Source organism: Ambystoma mexicanum, chromosome 1p (genome assembly GCF_040938575.1).
Source record: "Ambystoma mexicanum isolate Mex_15411 chromosome 1p, UKY_AmexF1_1, whole genome shotgun sequence".
NCBI classification, from domain to species: domain Eukaryota; kingdom Metazoa; phylum Chordata; class Amphibia; order Caudata; family Ambystomatidae; genus Ambystoma; species Ambystoma mexicanum.
The window spans coordinates 767327016-767351543 of record NC_090921.1 but is presented as its reverse complement, the minus strand read 5'-3'; the positions used below and the strand labels follow the sequence as shown (position 1 = coordinate 767351543).

The 24528-nt window shown below is 44.3% G+C and overlaps 1 protein-coding gene across 4 annotated transcripts in view; it reads left to right on the top strand.

Moving 5' to 3' along the window:
* LOC138580465 (protein S100-A16-like) overlaps positions 1-23575 on the top strand; it is a 136636-nt gene extending 113061 nt beyond the window's left edge. For all 4 annotated transcript variants that reach the window (XM_069651040.1, XM_069651032.1, XM_069651046.1 and 1 more), the window contains 2 exons: positions 14623-14783; positions 23149-23575. In XM_069651040.1, the coding sequence (XP_069507141.1) occupies positions 14643-14783; positions 23149-23304 (297 nt within the window). In that variant the 5' untranslated portion in view covers positions 14623-14642 and the 3' untranslated portion in view covers positions 23305-23575. The remainder of the gene's footprint in view (positions 1-14622; positions 14784-23148) is intronic.
* The last annotated feature ends 953 nt before the right edge of the window (positions 23576-24528 follow it).

Below are 24528 nucleotides of genomic sequence, written 5' to 3'. Positions count from 1 at the left end.
AGCTCGCCAATGATACATGTTTGAGAAAATTATTTTTACATGGTCTTGGAAGGGGGCGGTCATTGCTTGAGTTCATAATTGGTTATTCATTAAATGCATTTGTTAATGCCATATCATTTTTTTACAATCTCTTCTTCAATATTCTGTGAATCTCTTGAACGTTTAGGGTAGTATTGTGCACTTTGGGGAGATTACGATTTTTTACCATAGCCATGGAGATTGGCTCACAGTGTGGATATAAATGTACTTTGTAGTCACTTAGAAGGTCCTTTTGTCTATGTAAGAAAACTGCAAGTTTCAGTCGAAGGGTTTTGATAAAACAAATGCAGTTTCCTTTAACAAACAAAACGCTTCATTTGATAATTGACATTCCCAGAATTGTCAATCCCTCAGGATTTCGTGGTCCTAAAATCTTTACCAAAGGTGTGGGGGCTTTCAATAACACAGCATTGGATATCGATAATTCACTTTTCTGATTGCTTTGTGCACATAAATAAAGTCCACCTTTTAACCTGAATCTGATATAAACATTTCTGGATCATTTTACAGTGTTAGTCAATTGTTGTGCTGTATATTGCACGTTTGTGTTATATTTGACGGTCCGCACGATCAGTAGCTTTAACATTCACTTCCAAATGAATGCAGGTGATGCCTACATTTCCTTCAGTTGCATTCACAGCACAGGAAACCATTGGAGGATCGATTGCCTCAAATCCAAATCCACCCTTACGTAGAAGCTAAATGACCGATATTGAGCCACTGGGGCAAAGCCAGAGTTTCTCCTGTCCAGTAATTCAGACCATCGTCCCCTTGTTCAGTTGCAGTTATTCAACCCACTCAGACTATGATTGCCAGTTTGAAGCATCCAAGTAACGTCTGGCTCCAAATTTGGCTTTGTCTTCTCATTCCAAGTCTCCAAAGGTTGTACGAGTCTCTATTTTCAAGCAAAATATTCTAAAGATAACACTCCCTATCCTCTTGGTTTCACAGAAAATTGTCCTGGTGAATATTTCAAACCTAGCTGTGTTGGACTATGCAACCTTATTCCAACTTTACTAACCCCTGCCTTACCAACATGTTGTTTAGGTCCATTTTACCTGGCCTATCCTTAATTAGCCCAAAACAGATCTCAAGGGCCCGGACTAAAACCTCTACAATGGCTCCCAATCAGCAAAAAAAAGTTCAGTTCAGAAGGATCTGCCCAGTCTATAAATCTGTGCTCATTGCCCCAGATACCTAAGGACAAACTGCTTCCCTGTCCTCTGAACTCCAGTGAACAGTTGGTGTTGGTCCACCTCATTAAGACCCTAATTTCCCCATTCTCCTGCTATGCTGGTAGAGCACTATCTAAATGTGCTGCTACCTTGGGAACACTCTTGCTATCCTGATCAAATCCATGACTGATCATATGTGTATTTCTGCTGGTTCCTGAAGATTCCACTGTTCTGCAAAGTATTCGCATTCCTCCCTTTTCCTTTACTCCCTGTGGCTATTGTCACATGTCAAGACACTGGGCCTCATTACGACCCTGCCGGTCCAGTAACAACGGTGCCTGTAGGATTACTGGCACCTTTGTTACTGGACAGGCAGAGTACAAGTTTGCGGTGCGGATGCCATCCCGCCAGGTATGACCTAGCGGGCGGAGCGGCACCCGCTCGCAGACATTCACGGTAGCACCGGCACCGTTCTTAATGGTGCCGGTGCTACCATAATCCCCATTCCCATTGAGTCCTATAGGACTCAATGGGAATGGGGATTAACATTATTTCCGGCGCCCGACTTCCAGGAACACCGGGGTCGTAATAACCTGGTGTTTCCGTGAAGCCAGGCGCCTGAAAAATGCAAGAGTCCAGCGGCAGCCTGCCGTTTTTACTGACACGGCTACCGCCAGACTTGTAATAAGGCTCACTGTCTTCGGTAACATGTCTTTGCTACATGTAAACTTCAAATAGATGGGAATATATTACGCTTTATATGCATTGAAGCAGTGCTATACATTTATGTATCTTAGGGTAAATTATATTTTCTGTCACGCTGCTGTCTAGACTCCTCCTGCACTCTTCCCTCGGTTAAGTTAATGAAGGAGTTTGATTTTCGGCTCTCCTCCATTTCTCATTATATGATCAGAATATGTAGACAATAATCAAGAGTAGTAAGATAGGTAATGGGGTACATTTGGGTAGCATTGTACTATTTATTTCACTTTTCGGATCTATTAACGAGGGCCGCCTGCTAGACTTCAGTGATTTAACACTAAAATAAAAAAAAGCAAGTATCCTGGATGATTGAACGAAATGTAAAGGACGCTGTTTTGGTGTTAAGGTTTAATCAGCTGTACTTTCGTTATTGCCTTCCATCAGGCCAGCTAATACAGAGAGAGTCCGACAGTTACTCTTGCATGCTCACTTACGTCCTCCAACCCCTACCTGCATCAGCGTTATATTGGTCCACAACATTTTTCCTGTAAAGTATGTTCCCTAAATAGTCCATGACTAAACCATACAATAATGGTGAAGTTGAAGCCAGTTCTGTCATGACAAACCTTAATTAGCGGAGACAAACGCAATTTCACCCCCTGCCCAAAACCAAAATACACAGTTCAATTAAGGGTTAAATCAAAGTCTCAATGGCTATAGTACTAACCTCATATACCTTAGAGCAGAATTGATTGTCTAATGGGTAGAACCATATCATATGCCAGAAGGTGGGCTCCAAATCCCTTTATCTTGGGGATCTCCAATTAAATGTTTGTTTTTTATAGAAGGCTGAGGGGGATGGGGAGGTCATATGCGAATTTGTAACAATTCTGTAAGAAATTAGATCTAGCTTTTTGTAGACGGATGTTGAGAGAGAACAACTACTTTTCTGTCTGTTATCTCTCACCCACGTTTCTCCTTCCGGTTCCCCCAATTCAGCGCCAGGAACTAAGGTTGCCACCCAAACGGTGTGTTATATGATACTGTGACAAGTAGCCTACACCCCAAAATACTAACTAGGTATTGCACAATGTTGGGCTCAAAGAAGGTCCCTTTAAAAGTAGACCAGAGAACAATGGAAGTATCCTTGAAGTCTGAGAATCTGTCCAACCGCACCCTGGAAATCTTCCAAAAAATTGCTGATTGGCTATACATTGCATCTTAAGACTATGCACTCATCTTTAACCTGGCCAATGACCTTATGATGGATTTGTAATTTTGTTTTGGTATTGTAACCAAGTCTCCAGTTAAGATTTTAAAGTTGGAGTATCTTGCTCTCCATTTTTAGAAGTTAGTAGTAAAATGATTTTTTGGGTAGTAAAAAAAGCAAAAACTCTTCTTATTGGAGGTACATTTTAGATGAGTAAAAATCTATTTTACCTTGGAGCTGGATACAGTTATGTTACCCATTCTCCCTTCCTTTTCTAAATTCACACAAACCAAAAGATGGATTTGACCTTAAATTCCATCATCCAATCAGGCAGCAATATTAGATCTCCTTTCTGTGGCACTGCTCTGGTGGTACCACAGATCCTTATCCTTGAAGCTCTGTGTTTGGAAGCAGGGGGCAAGCTCCTAATTGTCAGCTGTTTCCCATTTTCTGTTGAGATTATTTTTACCCCTTATTTAGTTTTTCAGGGAGTATTTTGTTCCGTAAAAGTGGCTGACACACTCCTTATCTTTAGGGCTGATTGTTAACTTGTATTATCCTAAGTCAATCTTTTGTAATTTACAAGGCACATTAGTTTACCAGGCTACACACAGCCAAAGAACACATAACGAGGATAACAGACAACCTTTCTGCCATCAAGAGTTCAAGAGACGGTTTCACAATTACTCTATACAGTCTCTTGTTCGTTCTGAGTTGTTTAACTTTTAAAAGTATGACATTCCGGAATCTAGTCTTCACTTACGACGACTAATTTGACAAGGATACACAAGATCGTATCGGGTGCAAAAATCTTGGACAAGCACATTGAGGTTTGCACAGAGGTTTGGCCTTTTTAAAATGCATGTGTATTGGCGCACACACTCTGATATATGTACACATAAAGGAGGAAGAGTGTAAAACCTTAATCTATTGGATTACTCATCTGTCTGAGAGGAGATGATTAGTAGTCACTCATACCTATTAGTCCTGACAAAATGGACTTGGGTTATATCTATCTATCTAGGTTCTTATATTGCGCCACTAACCCAAAGGCCTCAGGGCGCTCACAGAGGAGAGGGAGAGAGCAGACAACAGACGACAATGACAAACAAGTAGCACAAAAAAGACAGTGACCAAGGGAGGCCGTCATCACACAGGCCAATCATGATGAAGAGAAATGACAGAGAAGACCAGATATCAGAGTGCAGAGTCGGAAAAGTTGAGAATGTCCTAACCTTTATCAAACAAGAAGGTCTTTAGTTGCTTCTTAAAGGTAACCACAGAGTCGCTGTTGGCCAAATAACTAGGGAGCGAATTCCATAGAGCCGGAGCCCAAGAATCAAAACTAACACCACCAAATCTTTTCAGGGCAAATGGTGGTTGAGCCAAGATGATGTTACTGTTAGAGCGCAAAGAACGGCTAACTTGCATTTTTCTGAGCCTAGCTGTAAGATAAGATGGTGCTTGACCGAACAGACATTTAAAGACTATGGATAAACCTTTATGATCTAGGCGCTGTTTAACTGGCAGCCAATGCAGGCTACGCCTGGCATCGGAAATGTGCATTTTACGCTTAAGGCCCATTACAGCCCGAACTGCACTGTTTTGAATAATCTGCATGGTTTTCACGTTGGCCTGCGAAGTACCAATCATCAGACTATTACAATAGTCCAGCTTGTAGTTTACAATGGCAGCTGCGATCAAGGCAAGATTTTCTTTAGACAGAAACGGACGAATCTGCCATAAGAGCTGGATGTAATAGTAGCAGGAAGAGTTAAGGTAATTGACCCGACGGGTGAAGGATAACTGAGGGTCAAAAAAGACCCCCTAGAGTTTTTACAGATTTAGAAACAGCAATGACGTTTTGGCCTATCCAGAAGTTGTCCTACTTTGTATCAAGTTTCTTTAATCTCTGCTGGGTGCCCAAGATCAACAGCTCAGTTTTAGCGTTGTTAAGGGCTAATGAGTTAAATACCATCCACTTCTGGATTTCAGCAAAGATAGCATTAATATGTTCTGCATCTTTTAAGTACTCACCAGTAAGTTGGATAACAATCTGCGTGTCATCGGCATAGTTGGCAAAATAAATGCCCATGGTTGACAAAAGAGCGCAGAGGAGACGTGAGTAAATGTTTAAAAGTAAGGGGGAAAGACATGAGCCGTGTGGGACACCGCATAACAATAGGGATGCTATAGAATGAGTATTATCCTTTGTTACCCTCATGTTTCGTGGGCCCAGAAATGATTTAAACCAGGCTGAAGCTTCTGGAGAACATTTACCAATTGTGATTAGTCTATCGGCCAACAGCTAGTGATCGACTAAGTCGAATGCGGCCGATAGATCTAATAAAAGCAGCAGGGCTGTATGACCTTTGTCAACAAAACCGGCAATATAGGATTTTAAATCTAAGAGCGCAGTCTCAGTCCCATGATTAGGGCGAAACCCAGATTGTTGTGACGCCAGTATGTCATGTTCCTCGACGAAAATTTGGTATTGGCAGTACGCGATTTTATCTAAAATTTTCAACAAAAAGGGAACATTGCTAATTGGACGATAATTACCCGCCTCTGCAGGGTCCAAGTTTTCCTCCTTAAGTAGAGGTGTAACCCATGCTTCCTTTATGTTCTCAGGGACATAAGATTCCTGAAAGGATCTAATCACAAAAGTGATAATCCATGGGGCAAGAGTATGGATATGATCTTTGAGTAAGGAGGCTGGAAAGACATCTCCTTTACAGGAGGTTGGTTTCAGTTTGGAAACCGTATCAATGACATCTTCTATAGATACAGATTTAAAAGTGAAAACGGGGGGATCGTTGGAGGAGTCCAAGTTATCCAACGTAATTGTGGTTTTAGATAATAGTTTAACCTGAGCACTGATGTTGTTTTGATGCGTTAAGGTTTTATTTGTGAAACTATTATGGATATTTTGACACCAAGCGCTGTCAGCTGGAGACAGCGATGTGGAGGATGCTAAAGAGCTCTTTAGAGCTAGATTTAGCTTTTAGAGACCCTTGAGTTGAGGTGCAGTTCTTTCGTGGAGCGGATAAGTGACTTATAGTGTAAGAGAGCCCGCATGTAAGAATTAAGGTTAGACTCAGAGGGCTGTTTGTGCCATTCTCGTTCCAATTGGCGTTTTTTCGAGCGAGCCTCAGTTATTTCAACTGAGAAAGGAATATAGGGCGCTTTTTTTCCCTTTTTTTTGTTGGAGGGTATGAGTGGGGCCAATATTTCCAGTGCAGTATCAAGAGCAGATCTTATTTTTGCTACAAAATCACCAAGTGGCATGGACGAGATGGTAGTAGAGGTATAACCGTGGTACGAAAGTCGTCTTGCGTAATTTTGCGTATATTCCTTGACAGGATAGGCGAGATTGGCAGATTATTGGAACTATTAGTATAGTTATGATCTGTCTGAAAACTTACAGAAAAGTGATCTGATCAGATACATTGATCTACATTAAAATTGTTAATGGGGGTATTTTTAGCTATTACCCAGTCCAATGTGTACCACCTGTATGGGTGGGGACTTTGATATGCTGAGTGAAGGATAGTGAGGATAAAGAATCAACTAGAGAAGTGGATGCCACATCTAGGTGGTTATCAGCCCAACTGAACTGGTGGGGAATGTAGGAGTTTCAAATAAAAGAATTCCTATATGATGTGTTAGATCTTACCCTACCAAGGAAATGTTAATGTTAAACTCAATTTTAACATTAGATCTTTTTAATTTTTATATTCAAAACTTAATAAAACATTGTTAGAACAACTTGTTTTAAAACACTTTTTTTTAAGAATAACCCATTTTAGGTCCTCGTGTATGTCCTTTCTCTAGAAAGTGTTTCACCATAGGGGCTGCAATAACTTTATTTTTAATGCAGCTTCGATGCTCTGTCATTCTGGTCTTGCATTTTCTATTGGTTTTACCAATATATTGTAGCTTACACGGACATGTAATTAAATACACAACATTTACACTTTCTAGAGAAGGGACATACACATGAGGACCTAAAATGGGTTATTCTTAAAAAAAAAATCATGGTTCAAATAAACAAGAGACAGGAGACTTTCCACCTTTGAACAGAAGATGATATTCAAATAGCAGAGCCACATTAGAGGGCTTAATGAGGAGGTGAAGTGGCACCATGTATATTTGTGATATGTATGATTAATCTGACATATTGTGTTATATGTCAATATATATATATATATATGTCTCTGAGAACTTATACTTTTTTGCTGTTCTTATACCTTGCAACTCTTTTGTGTACGTAGTAAGAATGTTTAACTTTCATGTGGTTTATGCTTCCTGGAGGTTTTGACATCTGCAATTGCACATTCTGTGCTAAAATACACGATTGTTGGAGTCGCAATATATACACAGACATGTCGCTGTTTTTTTCTATTTTTTTTTACCACCATGTGATCAGGATCTAGTAAGACGCCGTGTGCCGGGTTTCCTTTAAGTTTGACATCTGTAATTGCACACCTTGTGTTAAAACACATGATCGTGGATGTCGCATTAAATCCAGGCATGCCATTGTACATTTATGTATTTTTCCAGTTGCTGAAACACACACTTTTTACCATTATGTGAACAAGGTCTAGTAAGACTCCGTGTGTCGGGCTCCCTTTGAGTTTTTGTAGGTGCCTGCCGCTGCAAGATAAAAGTGAAACCTATGCTTAAGTGTGGACAGCGGTAGTCCTTTGTTTGTGCTGCTTGCTCCAAACGTGAGTGTTCATGAGTCCTACCTCAGTGTTTGCTTTTGAAGCTTTTTGTACGTACGCTCTAACACGACGTAGCACAGATTACGGATATTAGTCTCGACTGGTATAGCGGTGGTGAAGCGAGCTTTCCTTGGGACTCGCATGTGTATTTAGGCACAGTGCACGTTTCTCGAGCGGTACTCGAGGCACCGAGCAACCTCACGTTCCACGTTCTAGGTAAGGGGTATGTGCTGAGTGTAACTCTGAAAGCACTCTGCTTTGTATTACTTTGTGTTATTTGGACAACAGTGTTGTTGTATTTGGACAACGTATGACTGGATTGGTTTCCTTCTCCTTATTGCCTCCATGTTAGGTAAGGCTGTTTGCATTTGCGGTCTCCTGTATGGTGATTTTAAGAGCTGGGTGCCATAGTAAAGTCTAAAAGACTAGAGGTAATATATGCATATTTTTAAGGTGATGGCATACACAAGGGTGCTTTTTTTAAAAAGCTGGTGTTAATATGTGGCGCACATTTCTTTAAGGTGGCATTGTAGGAGCACATGGTGTGGTTTACTCCTAGCTGTTATGTTTTGCAAGTAGGTGCAGCGGTGGTAGTTACTATGTGTGATGTTTGTTTAACTTGATATGAAGGTCGTAAATCCAGAAGGGCGACTTGGAGTGCCCCGTTACTGAGAGAAAACTTGATATAAGAAGTTTGATGCGATCTGACGGGACTGTGTCCCGAGTGCTACTCACCATCACTCAAGAGAGGTATAGTAGCTTGTGGTTTTAAGAGGAAGATCCATTTTTTGGTCTTCCTTGTAAACCTTTTTGGGCAGCACTTGTGCGGTCCGGAGGGGCTCTTTGGATAATGATAATCTTATGGCTCACTGTCTGATGTTGTTTGGATGTCATTTTTAGGTGATTCCTTGCTTGATTTATCATTCGGTTTGACTCAGGATCACATGGTGGTGAAAACTTATGAAATAAGGTTCTCCCCTGAAGAAAGTTCTAGCATTTGAAAGCCTGAAGAACTGAAACATGCCGGGATTTGTTGATAATCGACACGTTGTGTAAATGTCTAGCGGATGTTAATTATGTGTTTGTGAAATCTTTGATGTTGGAAAAAAAATGTTGTGGTATATTTTCCCATTAGATTGGTGTTATACCCACCATGTGGGTCATAATCTTGGGTAACACAAAGTGTTTTAAAACAAGTTGTTCTACCAATGTTTGAATATAAAAATGAAAAAGATCTAATGTTAAAATTGTGTTATAATCCAAGTCCATTTTGTCAGGACTAATAGGTATGGGTGACTACTAATCATCTCCTCTCAGACAGATGAGTAATCCAATAGATTAAGGTTTTACACTCTTCCTCCTTTGTTTATACATATTTATGGTCTACCTCGGACTGTGGAGTTAGGCTTCCAACAGGGTTCAGCAATCTTATGTATAATGAGCACACACTCTGATCCCATGAAAGGTATATTGATGCTATGAAGAGCAAACTTGTCCCAAATGGATGCCCCATGATCACTGGATTCCTGATCCTCTGGAAAAGGTTTTCTAGTATCGGTACATTTTTTGGAAAGGTTACAGATAACTGTTGGTAGAGAAACCTTAAGGCCTTGCAGAAGGCAAGATGATTAGAGACGGTTCATAAAGATGGAGTGTTGGATGGATTCTGTTCCAGTGTTTGTATGCAAGAGGCACCCAATCTTTCCTGCCTGGAAGAGATCTGTGTAAATAAAATGATGGAACCAGGCTAAGGTCCGTGCCAGATGCAAGACAAAATTCATGACTTGGGTGGAAGGCTTTCTCCATGGTACAACGTTTGAATTGGGAAAGTGCATCCAATGATGGGCTTTCATCCTGCATTTATAGAGGGTGTTGGCTGTAGAATTATGGTTTCTAACCATGCTAATCATGATCTGGATGTCAGCAGCATAGGAGTAAAATGAAAGGCCAAATTAGCATATAGAGGAGGCCAAAGGGGTGAAGGTGGACTTTGGAAAAGGTGGGTGGAGTGAAAAGATCAGATGGAGGCACACGTGGCGGGGTTTTGACTTGGAATGGCAAGGAAGAAGAACAAGAGTCTAGCTTGTGTCCGAGATGAAGTAAGGAGTTCAGAAAAGTGCAGAGCCATAAATGTCAGAAAAGAGAAGGGGGTAGAGAAGAATTCAGCGACTGACGGCGTTGAATGCCGTTGACATTGGTTTCATCTGTGAGCTTTTGATTACCCTCTATTATAATGCCATATTCGCTTTTAGGGGACATGAATATAAGATGGGCGCAGTGGGGACATTCAGGATGACGCAAGACATGTGTACTTATGAAAATGACCCTATCCTTCATGTTCTGCTTGCAGTAGCTTCCTCCTCCACCCTCTGTCTTTTGACGACCTGCGAAAATGGACCCTGATCCTTCGACCCCATGCAGCCATTGCTCGACAGCCGTATTTGATTTTTTCTTTCACTCGACTTTTTCTGTTTGCTCACTGAAAAAGTGCGCAAAGGTGAAAGAAAGTGGCCGAAATGTTACCATCTATTCTTTCCTCACTGCTAGGTGGCAACAGCCTCAAATCCTTATGTGCCTTGGGGCACCCTGACCTTGGGCTCGAGCACATAAATCGGACTTCCGAACCCATGACCCATAGTGTTTCTCATGGTGCCTGGCTGCAAAACGTATTATTGCCCGATTTAATGGTACTCAATTGATCAACCTTTGAAGGGTAAAGGGGCTGAGTTGGTCCTGCAGAGATGCTACCTTGCAAACTACTGAATGGGTACATGTCTGATACCAGAGTTGTACCTTGCTGTGCTACCTTAGGGTTTATGGTCTGTTATAAAATGGCAGCAACCACAGTTGTGATTTTCAAATTGGTGGGCATGCACAGCCATTTTTGACCATTTACATGGTTTATAAAACAAACTGTATGGTTCTCCTTGTATTGATACAAGAGAGTTGCATTACTGCACCTACTTTAATGGAAATAATTGTATTTTCTTCTTGGTTCATATGTCTGGCAAAGTTTGACTTAAGTAATGCTTTTTGTTCATTGGGGATCCCCTGGTCCTTTTTGATTTTCTTTAAAATATGACTTGTTAATATTCCAGTAGCAACCTAATTTATGTTCTGTTGGACCACTAATTGCCCATCTATGTGTTTCTTTTTTATATGTTCATTTATTGAATGACATCCTAACACTAGGAAGAAAATGTGATCCCCAGGACTGGGGACGCATGAACTAACACTGATGTACACGGACTGGTGTATTACTGTTTTATGATGGGAGTATCAACCTGTTCACAAGTTTACTTTCTGATGTGTTGGAGTCAGCATTTGTCTTTAGGAATGCTATACTGGTCTTATTGAGAAAAGCACTTTATCGAAAACCTAAATTTACCATATACATTATATTGTGGTAGAAGGTGATCTTTCCGAGCTGGACATTCTAGTACATTATTTCAAATTAGCCCCATTATAGAGTAGACGGGAACAAAGGGCACATGGGGATTCCTAGCTGCTTTATAACAAAGCAAAGAGCATTTGTAGAGTATAAGAATAACCACATCTTTCTATTTGACAAATATGCCTGTGCTAAAACAACTCCAAACTTGGCTCTTTCAACAATACGTGACCAAGGACTAATTCCAATGGACGCAAATGCCGACCTCACAGTACTGCGCTACTGTAAAATGCCAACCCAAATGCTGGCTACCCACCCTCTGTACAGTGCTTCGCTGCTCTCGAGCTAGTGTGCGCTTTACACAATAAAATACAAAATAAAATAGTAGCAGTACACTTGAATATCTAAGTACACAATGCACACTTGGCTTGGTGCTCATTTCATTTTTCACAATACCCACCCTAACATTTACGTTTTTGAAACCATGACGGACAGACTCAGGATTCTGATGTGAGGATAAAATGGCTGCATACATCTGTCACTCTCACCAGCCTCTCTGAATTTTGGAATAGAAGGGACAAGGTCCCATGGCAAGGATGTCTGCGTGTACACTGCTGCAGTTCTGCCCATTACCCAAAGTACAGATATCCTTAGAGAATTATTAATATAGGATTTATTTATAAAATGGCAAAGTTATAGCACAGAAAAATACTGTTGCATTTGAGTCAGACACAACTTGTCTACGCGTTTTAATTATTCCATTTCCTAAATAAATTTATATAAATATATAACGATAAGCAGAGTAACTTCTAGTTTGGAAAGAAAGTGTGTAATTCGTTGTCAGAGTAGTATCATGTTTAAGATGCAAAAAAGATCTGCATCCCAGGGTCTTTGAGTCCAAGAGTTGCTTGAAGCTGATTTTTTAAAAATAGCGTCACTCTGTTGCAGTCAGGTATGCCTATCAATTGAAATGTGGTGTATATCAATGTTTATAGAATCACAGTTCAGTATATGTACTTTGCTATGTGAATAGGCTCGGACTGGCCTATAGGACAATAGGCCGAACAAAAAAACGCAAAATGCTTGTGTGGGCCACTTTTTTGGCCAATGTGGGCCAATTTGATGAGTTACATCACTATGTGGCTAATAGTTTTGACCAGTGTTGCTGAATAAATATTCTTGAAAATGTACAATTTGCCTCACATTTTATCAAAAACCTACCCCCTTAGGTACTATTAAAACAGCGTCACAAAAGGAAAGAATTGCCATTTCCAACTGTGGGCCACTTTTTCGTTGGTGCCTGAGACAATTTTATGCCCCAATTCCGACCCTGTATGTGAAACATCCAAAGTCCGAATATGTTCTGCAATACTCCTCTTCTGTAGGCGAAAGGTACCGCCAAAATTGTTTCTCCTTGTTTATTTATGAAAGTTTAAATATAAAAGTTGTGACTGTTGCCATACTTGTTGTGTTGCTGACCAGTGGCCAAACATTGCAGGTTCTGCATTTGAGACCCATTTGAACATGGTACACATTTATGCCAGGACTGGTGGTGCCAAGGTTGTCTGTAGGTAACTTGGGCCAAATGTAGTACCTGAAGTTGTTGCTGTTTGTACGTTATTGCTGATTTAGATATTTGGAAAAAATTTGTCCGATCCGGATCCGTATCTAGAATGTGCCAATTTTTAATAATGATTTGTAGATGTCACAGCTTGGAGTCCTAATTGGCGTTCAAATGTATAATATCTGGCCTTTTCAGAGGATTTATATTTTTTGAATGAAGGCCATTGCTCTGTCATATTACTTGTAGCCAAGGCCTCCTCTGTTGTCACAGACCTGTCGCTTCAGTGGTTGAATCTGTTAACCGTGGCTTTTGCTTCTTCAATGTGCTCCTTATGCTCACTACACTTACTTGTTGTATCTGGTGTTTCCCCATAGGCAATGTTGTTTTTCATTCTTTAAGGGGAGGCACTGTAGAAGTAGTTTTTCAGTGTAATTGTGTATGAGTAGTATTACCTGCAAAGCAAAATTGTAAGATCCAGGAATTGTAACGTTGGGCACTTTGGTATTTCTTAAACTGTAGTTTGTGTTTTAGTTGAGAGTTGATAATATCCTCCAAATCATTGTTTATGCCCGACCATATAATAAGGATGTCATCAACATAGCTGTATTGGTCCTTCATGAAATTAGGGAGAGGTTAGTGTGGCATTGCTCACAGGTGTTTCTTTTCAAAGTGGTTTATGGAATATGTTGGTGCAAACGTTTTGCCGGTAGTGGTTCCTTGTTTTTGACCGTACAATTTGCTGTTGAATATGTAGAAGTTTAGTAATGGTTTGGCTGACGTTGTTATAGAAGGAGAATTGTGTTTTGAGCAATTCTGTTATCTGTTTACCTTTTGTTGGTGCATTAGTGAGAAATAGAGGTGTGAAACTAAACCTAATGTTACTAGAATTTCACATTGGCGCCATGTGTGCTGTAGTAATTCACGGACTACTGGGCTTAGGATGTTTACACATACCACAGTACATATCACTGAACTGTGATTCTGTAAAACGAATATTTACCACACTTGAAACGAAGAGGCAACATATAACCGACTGCAACAGCGTCTTCTATATTGCGTAGTAAGGTCTTGGCTATGGGTGTCTCATAACTTGTTTTGTTAATGATACTATGCTGTTCATTCATGACTCGCTCAACCCACCCATCTACCTAGTCTTTGTAATGGAAGGGGTTGTGGAAAATGCAGAAGCGTGAGGTGATCAACAGTATCCCGACTGGCTAGTAAGCAAGTATATTTTGAGGCATGACTGGCAGGGCCACCAGTGTCTTAACCAAGCGGGCCACTGTTCTTATTGAGCTTGTTTGTTTGGTCTTCCTACTCTTTAAGCAGAGCTTTTCAAATGACGTATGACGTCATCACGCACTGTTAAAGCTTCTTTCCTTGTGTTCAGTGACTCATACTTAGCAAAGCTGCAGGGTCGTGTTTGACCGGTCTGACCAGTTGCATTTCTCAAATTTCACACATTTCTGAAAAAGCGAGCCTCCTACTGGACAAAATAGAATTGTTTTCAAATAAAACAGGACGCCGGAGTATCCAGTCTTTCACAAGGTAATGAAAGCAATTTGGAAATCGAGAGTACACATGGTTTCCTCGGCTTTAGAAAAATGGTGCCCAACTGTCCTCACCTGTATGTTGTTAATGTATTAGTCTGTATGGCCACTGTAGAATAATTCACTGGGTACTGCACGAGAGACGCTCCTAGCACACAATCTGGATGTTTATGTGGCAAGAGCCCTCTCCATGGGCACTAAGAGTCGAATATGCTTTCTTTGTTTTTCTGACATGCCTCCTGATTGCCAACCCTTCCATTTCAGCTCAGTAGAGCCGCACAGACATGGCGTCGAACTGCAGTGACCTGGAGCGATCCATTGAAGTCCTGGTTAAAAACTTCTACCAGTATGCTGGGAAGAAGGAAAAGTTGAACAGAAAAGAGTTCCGCAAGATGGTGGGCGCAGAGCTCAGCCACATCCTAACAGTGAGCTACAGCTATTTTCTGTGTCATATGTGTGTGCGGGCAGATTGTGTTAACAAAAGGGCTAACTGATAATTGAAACCCAATGTTTGGGGAGATGAGTTGCATCCTAACATGTAGTTGGCAGGTTCTTGTATCATGGAGCACTGTGGGTCCGGGGGGGTTGTGGGGGGAAGCATTCAGTAATGGCTTCACATGATCGTGTCTGTGCAACCTGCATAGGTCCAATGCCAAACATGGACTTTGCTATGACCACCTATAGTGGTTAGATAGTAAATACCCCAAATGAATTAAAGCACTTTAGTAATCCCCCCCCTGTCCGCAGTTTCCATACGCTGCCTTTCCAGCCTATGATGTCAATCAAGGGCGCTACCTATCTGAGTGAATGCCAAGGAGGACTAGTTTTTCCTGCTCTGTAATCATGCCCGAGTTGTCTGCTCTTGAAGTCTGTTACGCTGGAGATTTTGGAGCGCACACCCCACCACCTTATTGCTCGACAGAATGCCTCGTCGAGAGAAATCTTGTCTGCAAAGCTTGCAGACACCTCCATCCACAGAGCGTCCAGGAATTCCTGAAGGGGTCGCATCCGCAACCTGCATAGTCGGATCAGGTAAATGCACAACAACATCATACCTATCAGAGACTTGATGGTCCACATTGTGGCAGTCTTCAGAACAGCCTTTGCACCTTGCCTAGCAGGGTCGCCATCCGTTTGTCTGAGGGAGCCGCCAGGCAGGAGACGGTGTTGAGTCTGGCCCCAAGGAACAGTGCGTTCGGCGATTGTATCAAGCAGGACTTTGGATAGTTGATGGAGAACCCCAGATTCGTCAGCAGCCGGATGGTCCTCTGTGTTCGACGGCCAGTTCCTTGACCTGGCCCGGATGAGCCAGTCGTCGAGGTACAGGTACACGTGTATCCCCTGTAGATGCAGATGGGCTGCCACCAGTGCCAGGTACTTCGTAAACACCCTGTGCGCTGACTTCAGCCCGAAGGGGGAGGGCTTTGAATTGATAGTGCTTTCCATGCACTACGAAGCACAGAAATTTCCGATGTTTTTCATGAATGGGGACATGGAAGTAAGCGTCCTCCAGATCCAGCGACATCGGGAAGTCTCCTTCCTCTATTTGGCCGAGCAGGTGCTGCAACGTGACCATCCTGAATTTCTGGGACTTGAGATATTTGTTGAGGCGCAGCAGGTCTAGTATGTGCCTGCAGCCCCCGGTCTTCTTCTTTACCGAGAAGTATCTGGAGTAGACTCTGGAGCCCCAGAGCTGCTTTGGAACCAGCTCTATCGCCCCTTTTCTTATCATGGCCCGTACTTCCCGCAGGAGCTGAGGGGTGTGATGCTCCTGCCGGGCCACCGGCGGCATCCACGGACACTTTGGTTGGAATTCCAGAGTGTGTGCGTGTCCGTGGGCGAGGGCGTCCAGCTCCCATCGGTCGGTGGAGAACTTTTCCCACTCGCGGATGAAGACCACAAGCTTGCCTCCCACTGGGGTGCATGGGTGGGAGCCCGACATACTGGCCGGTTCATTGTTGCTTCGGGGCCTGCATGCCGCCTTGGGAGCGACTATGACGTCGGCCACCTCCACTGAAAGCCTTGGAACAGCCCCTGTAGACCTCCTGCGTCATGGAACGAGAGGGCTGGCGCTACGAAAAGGATCCCCCGCCTGAAGCCTTTCAAAGATCTGCCGGATTTCCCTCCTGATGCACGAAAGGAAGAAGGATGTTGCTAAAGTGTGCCCAGGGCATGGGCAGTCTGTGTGTCTGCCTTGATGGCCTGCAACGATTCGTCGACGGCCTTCCCAAAGAGGTTGTCCCCATCATAGGGCATGCCCAGCACAACCTTGTCTGGACCTCCTGACAGACGTTCGTAGCGTTCAACTAGCAACGACGACGGAGGCAGACACTGTTCCCCCATCTTTTGAAACCCTGTGTCTGCGATGTCCAGTGCCATAGTGATGGCATGGTCCGATGCCACCTCGCCCTCCTGGAGGATCTCCAGCAGCTCGACCTGCTTGTTTGGCAGAAACTCCAGCAGCTGGGCCATCTTATACCACAGCTCCCTGTCGTATCTGGCCAGGATTGCAAGTGCGTTAGCTGCTTTGATGGTCATTGCCGCCGAGTAGATCACTTTCCTACCCATGGCATCTAACTTCTTCCCTTCTCTGTCCGGAGGAACGGAGGCTGAAGACGAGGGGTTAGATGACTTCTTTCTTGCTGCTGCCGAGACTACAGAGTCCGGAGAAGGCTGCAAATGTAGGCACTTGGGTGCAGACTTCGGCACATGTTACTTTTCTCCAGCCTATCCCGCTTCACCGGGACTGAGGCCGGGTTTCTCATTAATGCCAGGCTTTCATCCCAAAACTCTTCTGGCGTCAGTTGGAAGAGCTCAGACGCTCTGGCTACCATGGCATGGAACGACCCCACTTCGTCCGGGGTAGAAGCCCTCGGCGGTGGAGAATCGCCGCTGTGGTTCTCTGTGTCTGTAGTTGCTGTGTCCGTCCCCGTAGCCCTGGAAGGGGAGGGCATGTGCGGAGGTTGAAGCGGCAGTGTAGGGTACTGTCTCCTCTTCTTCGCCGTGGGCAGGCCCGGTGTTGCTGGGGCCAGAGGCGTCGTCTCTGCATCCTCTTTTGGATCTCCGACACCCGGGTGTGGAGGGTCGAAAAGGATGTCCAGCAATACGTCCCTCAGAGGTGTTGGGAGTAGGCTTTCTGGGACCAGGGCCCTCGTTGCCGGCATTTCCAATCGTCAACCCCCTCAGCGGTTCCGCCATCGTCGTTCCCCACGTCCTCAGGAATCGTGTGAACAGACACCATGTCCTCCTCATCCGAGGAAGAAATATCGGTGCCCTGGAGAACGGTTGAGACCTCCTCTCCCTGACCTTTTTTTGCATCATGAGGGGTCGGTCTCGGGCTTGGGGGTGGCATCCTCTTCTCTGGCGTTTTCACCACCGGCTTAGCCGAGGCCTCCCGCCTCAGGGATACTCTGGGCATCGCTGGGGCCCACTGGACCAGGTCAGCCCCTTTTGCCTTCGGTATCGTCGAGGATGACCTTGCCTGGGCCTTCAGGGGCAGGTTGGACACCTTTCCCTGCGCCTTGTTCTTCACTGGCCTCTCCCGCAGCTTCCCTGGGTTAGCCGATTTTCCTCTTCGAGGAGGAGCTGGAGGCAGGCAGTGAAGATGAGCGCGCCCTGACCGTCGCAGGACCCGCTTGTGTGGCGACCCCGACGGGAACAGACTCTCAGTGCTTGGCCTTTTCATTGGCCCCCACGGATGGAGTGCCCTCAAAGGACTTAGAAGCCTGCTCCTCGGACTGGCCGTTACTCGGTGAGGCATGCACCTGCTTGCCGCACGATTAGAGGACTTGGCATTGAGCCATGCCGACCACCTACTGTGGTGATCCATGACGGTTCGTTTGGAAAAACCAAGGCAGATTTCACAATCCGCTTCCCTGTTGTCCGGATGGAGACAGTAGAGGCACTGGAGGTGTTTGTCCTCTACAAACACGTTTCTCAATACGCAGCTGGAGCAGAGTCTCAAGCTGGTCCGGCGTGCGGTGTAGGCCCAAAGGCCTTCTTGAATCTTTGATGAAACTTCAATGATTCTTGCCATTGAGGGCGTTGAAAGACGCCGACAAACGGATCCCCGCTTGCCGGTCAGAGGAGCGAAAGAGCACACAGGCTCAATTGACCTAAAATAGGAATATCGAAAAAAGAGCGACAACGTTGAAATGCTCACGGAGCAAAACACGAGAACTCCTAACACTTGAACGTGCCATAAAAATCTGAAGAGGGCTGCCAGAGGAGGGGCGTAGGGAGCGGGCAGTCATTGGCTGGGGGGAAGTATGACCCATAGCTCAGTGATTGGTTTAGAGGAGAAAGACAGTTTGAAAGTGAAACTGTTTTTTTTTTCTTTTACCGAGGAATCCCAGCCTGTCAGGGAATATTCATGAGCATGTGAATACATGCCAGACCCATGCTGGAGAATAATAATTACAGGTAAGTAACTTGTTCCATTTGAAGTTAACATTTTCCCAAAACTAACTGTATCGTGCAAGTGGTTGTTACTCCTTTTCCACACTTTAGAGCTTTGCGTGCTACGTGCTATAGTCCTGTTTACCACCCAGCTACACTTGCATTCTGAAATCGTAGTCCAATGAGTCTGCCAATCAGATAATCCATTTACTATTGTCACACAGCTGACACAAGTCCCCAGATCACAAACGCAATTGCAGAGCTGAAAAGTGTTTAAAATGGAGCCAAAACAAAAAGGCAGTGTGGATGTTATGAGTTGTGTAGCGAACATGGAGTACTGCAAGGGAGATGGGAACAGGTGAGAGAAGGGAGAGGACGGACTTGTGAAGGGAGGGTGAGAATCAACGAGAGAGGGAAGAAAGGAAGAGGTGGACCATCAAAGGAACGAGGAGCGGGCGAGGAGGAGAAACGAGGGAGAAAAAAGACAGAGGAGGACCATCATATTAGAGAGGAGAGAAGGAGCACAAACATCAAGAGAAAAGGAGATGGAGAAAAAGTGAGAGAGAAGAGAGGAGATGCAACATCAAGAAGGGGAAGAAGAGTGGAAGGAAAGGTGGGCTCACAGAGGGGAAAACCAAGCAGAGGAGAAGGGAACACATCTCTAGAGGAATAGCAGTACAAGAGCAAACGGAATGAAGAGCAGGCCGGAGGAGGCGAAAGGAAGTCTGTGGAAGAACGGTGCCAGAATGCTGCTCCAGGCTGTTGGTACAGGTGGCAGTTGAAAAGCCAGCTATAACTGGTATAAAAAGAATCTCTAAGACCAGCTCCAGAACAGCCCTGAGACTAGGAGAGTCCACTCAAATCCTTGGCAGGAGGGGAACACCAAAATAACCTGGCACTCAACTGTTCTTGAAGAGTCTGATGCTTCGCCCTCATCAGTCGACGTAAGTGTGGTAGAACCTGATGGCAGGGAAACTGTCCAAGGAATATCCGACAACCTTACTAATCCTGTGCCAGCCAAAAATAACCCAGACCAAGGAAAGTGCTCAGGGGCACTGTAAAATCCCATAGAGGGTGAGTAGTCTAGTCGTTTGATCTTCACATAGTGACCGCCCTGACCTAGAAGGAGAGTGACAGACTGAAGACTCTGGTTCTAAAGGAAGTTGGGAGGCGAGTAAAACGCCATTGCTTGTTATTTGGATCTAAATCTGACCACTGTATGGCTTAGTAAAGCATCTTTTTATGTTCACTCACTATAGGCTTGACTCCTCCATAGTCACCAGAACGAGAATAAAAGTAACTAAGAGTTTTAAGCCATCTCTTGATCACTTGGCTCTTGGGGGAAGCCTGCATTGCTGCTTGCCTGTGCCGACCCTAACTCTCGTGTATACTTCAGATTGCCTTTTCTGTACATACTGTTTGAGGGAAGCTTGCACTGTGCTGTACCTGTTCTGTCGATAATTGCGCAGGGTATGATTTTAAGGAATTCACACAAGACATGAATGGTGTTCAGACACTCTTCATAGGTGTACTTTGATCGATTCACTCTTAAGCCACGTGTTTTGTTTTGGTAAGTGTGTGGTAGAAGGCTGATGGTGCTAGCAAGCCATCCCACCATGACCATCCACTAACCTATTAAATACCATCCATCCATCCCCTCTTTTTAGTTATTAACTTATTTTGTAGCCTTCCAACACACTCTTAAACTGTCCCTTTCTTTTCGGATGAGGATTTTACAAAGGGTAGGGACTAAGACATTTTCTTCAGAGTTTGTAGTTGTGGGAGTTACTGCTGGTCCCATTCGCAGCTAGGAAGTGTTATGCTTGCTGTCTGAAGGAGTGGCTGTGCTACTGTATGCAGGGGCTTTTTACTTTTATGTCAATATAAATCAACTTACCGGTTGCCTCTTAGGATAGGTAAATGAGTGGCCCAGCTTTTTGCATTACGTAGGATAGCCATTCTGCTTGTTCCAAAACATTTGGGTATTCGAAAAACCTGCAGACCTGGAGCAGCAATGATTCTGCCAGGGGTAACACTTTCAAGTTGCAAGCTACTAACCAGCCATTAAGCCACTTGCCACATCAATTCTACACATACACACAGCACACCATTTCTTACTTGCAAAGGGTCAATTGTCACTAGCCAATGGCTAGTGGCAAGTGCACATTTTGAGCCCTGGTTCTACTCTCTAAGGCGGTACGATCGAGTGCTCATAGCAGGTGATTATGCCCTGTATCTAACAAGAGCTCCTGACTTGCTGCATGGTTGGGTTGCAGCCCCCCCCCCTGTTTCGGATCCACTCTATGCCAAGTATGACCAAGTAATCATTGCTTTTCATAGAGCCCTCCTGTGCATGCTACACTTTCTCTTGGACCATGGCTGTGGCTCCATTCCCATTGTTTCTGATGACAAGTTGGTCAAGAGATTTTAGTTGGGGCAGCTGTTCCCATATTGTCACTGGAAAACACCTGTTGCTTTCCGTAGTAAGAGGGACTTGCATTTTATTATGCTAACTTAATTTACGTAACGTCGGGGTGGGCAAAAGGCACACATTACTAATTTGTTTGTGTGTATGGGATTTATATAGTGCAAGCCAACCCAGAAAGCCATGAAGCACTGCACATAAAGGACACACCAAGGACATTACAAGTAGAGTGTCTGGGATTGCTAGAGGCAGCAAGGGCGGGAGCTCTGGAGGGGGAGGAGTTGGGTTGAGTGAAGTTATCGGCGCCATGTTTTTGGAGAGTAGGATGGAGGGGGCAGTCTTGTCTGTGTTGGTAACTTGTTCTAGAGACTGAGTGCCTAGCAGGAAATACTCTGTTCCCTATTGTTCCTCCCTCTTGCAGTTCTGTGTTTCCAGTCTGGTAATGTTGTGGCTTGTGGGGATGGTGAGCTTCTTGGCCAGTTAGTGTTGTTTTCTTTGTAGGTGATCCAGCCTGTCTTGGGCATGATGCTTGCTTGAATGGTTCGGCGGTGCGGTTCTTGAGGATGGGAGGTCTTAGTCCTGAGATGATGCATTCTGAAGTGTGCTGAGCGGCTTTCAGAGGGACCAGAGTCACATCCTGCGAGTGGGGCATTGCTACTCTCCAGGTGGCAAATGGCAAAGGCTTGAACAGCTGTAAAGAAACTCCGTTCAGGGATGAAGGGCTTGATTATTTGTGGAGGGGTGCAAGCTTTCACCATGCTATTTGAGTCTTCTTGGCGATGTGTGTTTTGAATAAGAGGTCACAGTCGACGGTAAACCCAAGAGACTTTGCAGTGGGTTAGAGTTGAGGCGAGAATCCATTGGGCTTTATGACAGACAATTCTGGACTTGGGCATGCTTGGCTGGTGGGGCTTCCTAAGAATAAATGTGCTTTACAAAAGAAACACATTTTTTTGTTGAATCGTGTGTTATCCAGCAAAAACTCTGTGCTGTGAAAATCACCTTCCTAGGCTATACTGCCACCAAGGTATGTCTTAAGAGAGTTTTAAATATAGTGACACATGCATGTTCAGAATAGAACTATTGGGGCGCATGCCCTGTGCAGAACACACGTTGCATATCAAGCAACACTCTCTTGTACTGGTGATGAGAGGTGTGATCAACACTCCGGCTGTTGGACTAATGCGTTTGTGAAGGTAGCCTTGGACTGATCCTTTGTTACAAAAAAGACAGACTTCACATGCACGAGTGCAGTTGTGTAAAAGCAAATACAGTAGATGAATGCAGGCAAGGCCTCCTCCCTTTCTACGATTGTCATTTATAGCTCCCAGCAAAGGTTTCTTTCATATTCTTCAGAAGCACATGCCAGATGAAACTAAAGCTCAGCTCTAAGCACTCTGTGAGCGTGAAAGTAGTAAGCAGAAAAGTGAACATCTGGGACTTATGTCTAGATAGAAGGGAGTTCCACAAAAACATGGCTCCGGATGCAGCCAATATCAGAAATGAATCCCTTAATTTTGGTCCATTTGATTGGCTCTGACACACCTCGGGTGCTAATTTCTTTTTGTCTGAACTGTACTACCTTTCATTGCCCTCATACTCCAGCTTCTTTGGGGAGGTTTATGCCCTTGGGCATAGACTACAACGCAAAGGGGCAGACTCAACAGTTCTTGAAGGAGGCTCACCGTCTTTGATAAATTGGCAAACCTCTGGGTGAGACTTTGTGGGAGCCCTTTCTACGTTCCATCACAAGTGCACTGTGCTGTACGTATTTCATGTTAAGAGATGAGATGGAGGTGAATTGCTCATATCCTTTGGGACCAGAGGTCACCTGCCTTCTACTGCCAGGAAAATGTTGTGCAGGACAGTTTCTCTTGGTGCCTGCATGCAAAGGGGTTGGGATGTGTTTACATGTACAATATGCCAAGGCACCCCTCTCTCACCTTTTGTTTTCTTTTTCCACTCAGAACACTCAGAGCAAAGAAGGAGCCGACAAACTGATCAAATCGCTGGATGCCAATGATGATGGGAAGATCAGCTTCGATGAGTACTGGACACTGATCGGAGAGATCGCCAAGAAGCTCAGCCAGCAAATGGCCATCCAAAACCAGGAAAGCGGCTAGAGGCCTGTTGATGCAGTATGTAGCCCACAATGGTTGGACGGCCAAAGGAACGCGGGCACTACTTGCGGCCAGCGTTCACAGCATTGCTTCTACCCAAGGACGTTGATGTACTTCCAAAATATTCCAGTATTGATGGATTGATTCCAAAATCCATCTCCCTGCCCATATTTAGTGGTAGCAGACTTTCTCTCATGAACAACCCTCACCCGTTGTGTTAACGATGGGTAAATGTGACCAACTCGTGCATGAATAAATAGAAATTCTGTGTAAAGATCTGTCTTTTTCCCCCTTGGTGCAGTGCCACTGTTGGGTGATGGACATTGCCCCAGCATTTCGTAGTGTCAGGTAAGCATGACAGAGTCCTGTAAGGTAACACTGGATTTTCCACGGCACTGAGGAGCTAGATGGTGTGCCAGCAGCTGGAAGTTAGGCAAACGCCCTTCCCTTGCAGAGGTAAGTGGAGCTGGGGGGGGAGGTGGTGTGATCACCTGAGATGTCGGAGGTTGATGTTGGCATTGCTCATGGATGGCTTGTGTATTTGTTTTCTTCATGTGCTGTGGGTGGCTTGCATTTGTATCTTTCTGATGGCTTCCTACTTGATGTTGCTAGGTGGAGGAAAGCGAGGAGTAACTCCTTTCCAGTTTCTATTGGCAGAGGCTGATTTTAATTATTGGAGAAGAACGTGATGTCTGAACCTCTTCTCCCAATGCTACACACAATGGCCTACATTCCGCAGACATTACTTTTAGTGTCAGTAGAAGTAATCGAGGAAAAGCATTCTATTAGTCTTGGGAGGATAGCTCAGGGGCAACGTTCTCGCCTTGGAAGCAAGACGATGCAGAGCAACCATGGGTTCTCGCTTAGAAACCTCTGGGTATTAAGCGCGTTATAAATAACCTATCCTATCATAAGTATCAGGTTACTAATATGGAAAACAACATTGCTCATTTTTTCCTTGGCAAAATGAACCCCTTGGTATGCCCTGTTATGATCTGAACATGTTGTACCGTCTTCAGCACTTGCCAATTATGACTCAGACCATGGGAAGGAAAGCCACCCAGTGAACTCTTTGCTTAACATCGAGATGCTTATACACGCACTGACAACCCTTTGATCTGATATTTACAAAGTGATGGAACATGCAAGACTTGTTGTGTGAGCACAGGTGGACAATGGCCCGAATTCAGCGGTTTGATGCAGGAGTTAAAACGGAGGCAATTAGGG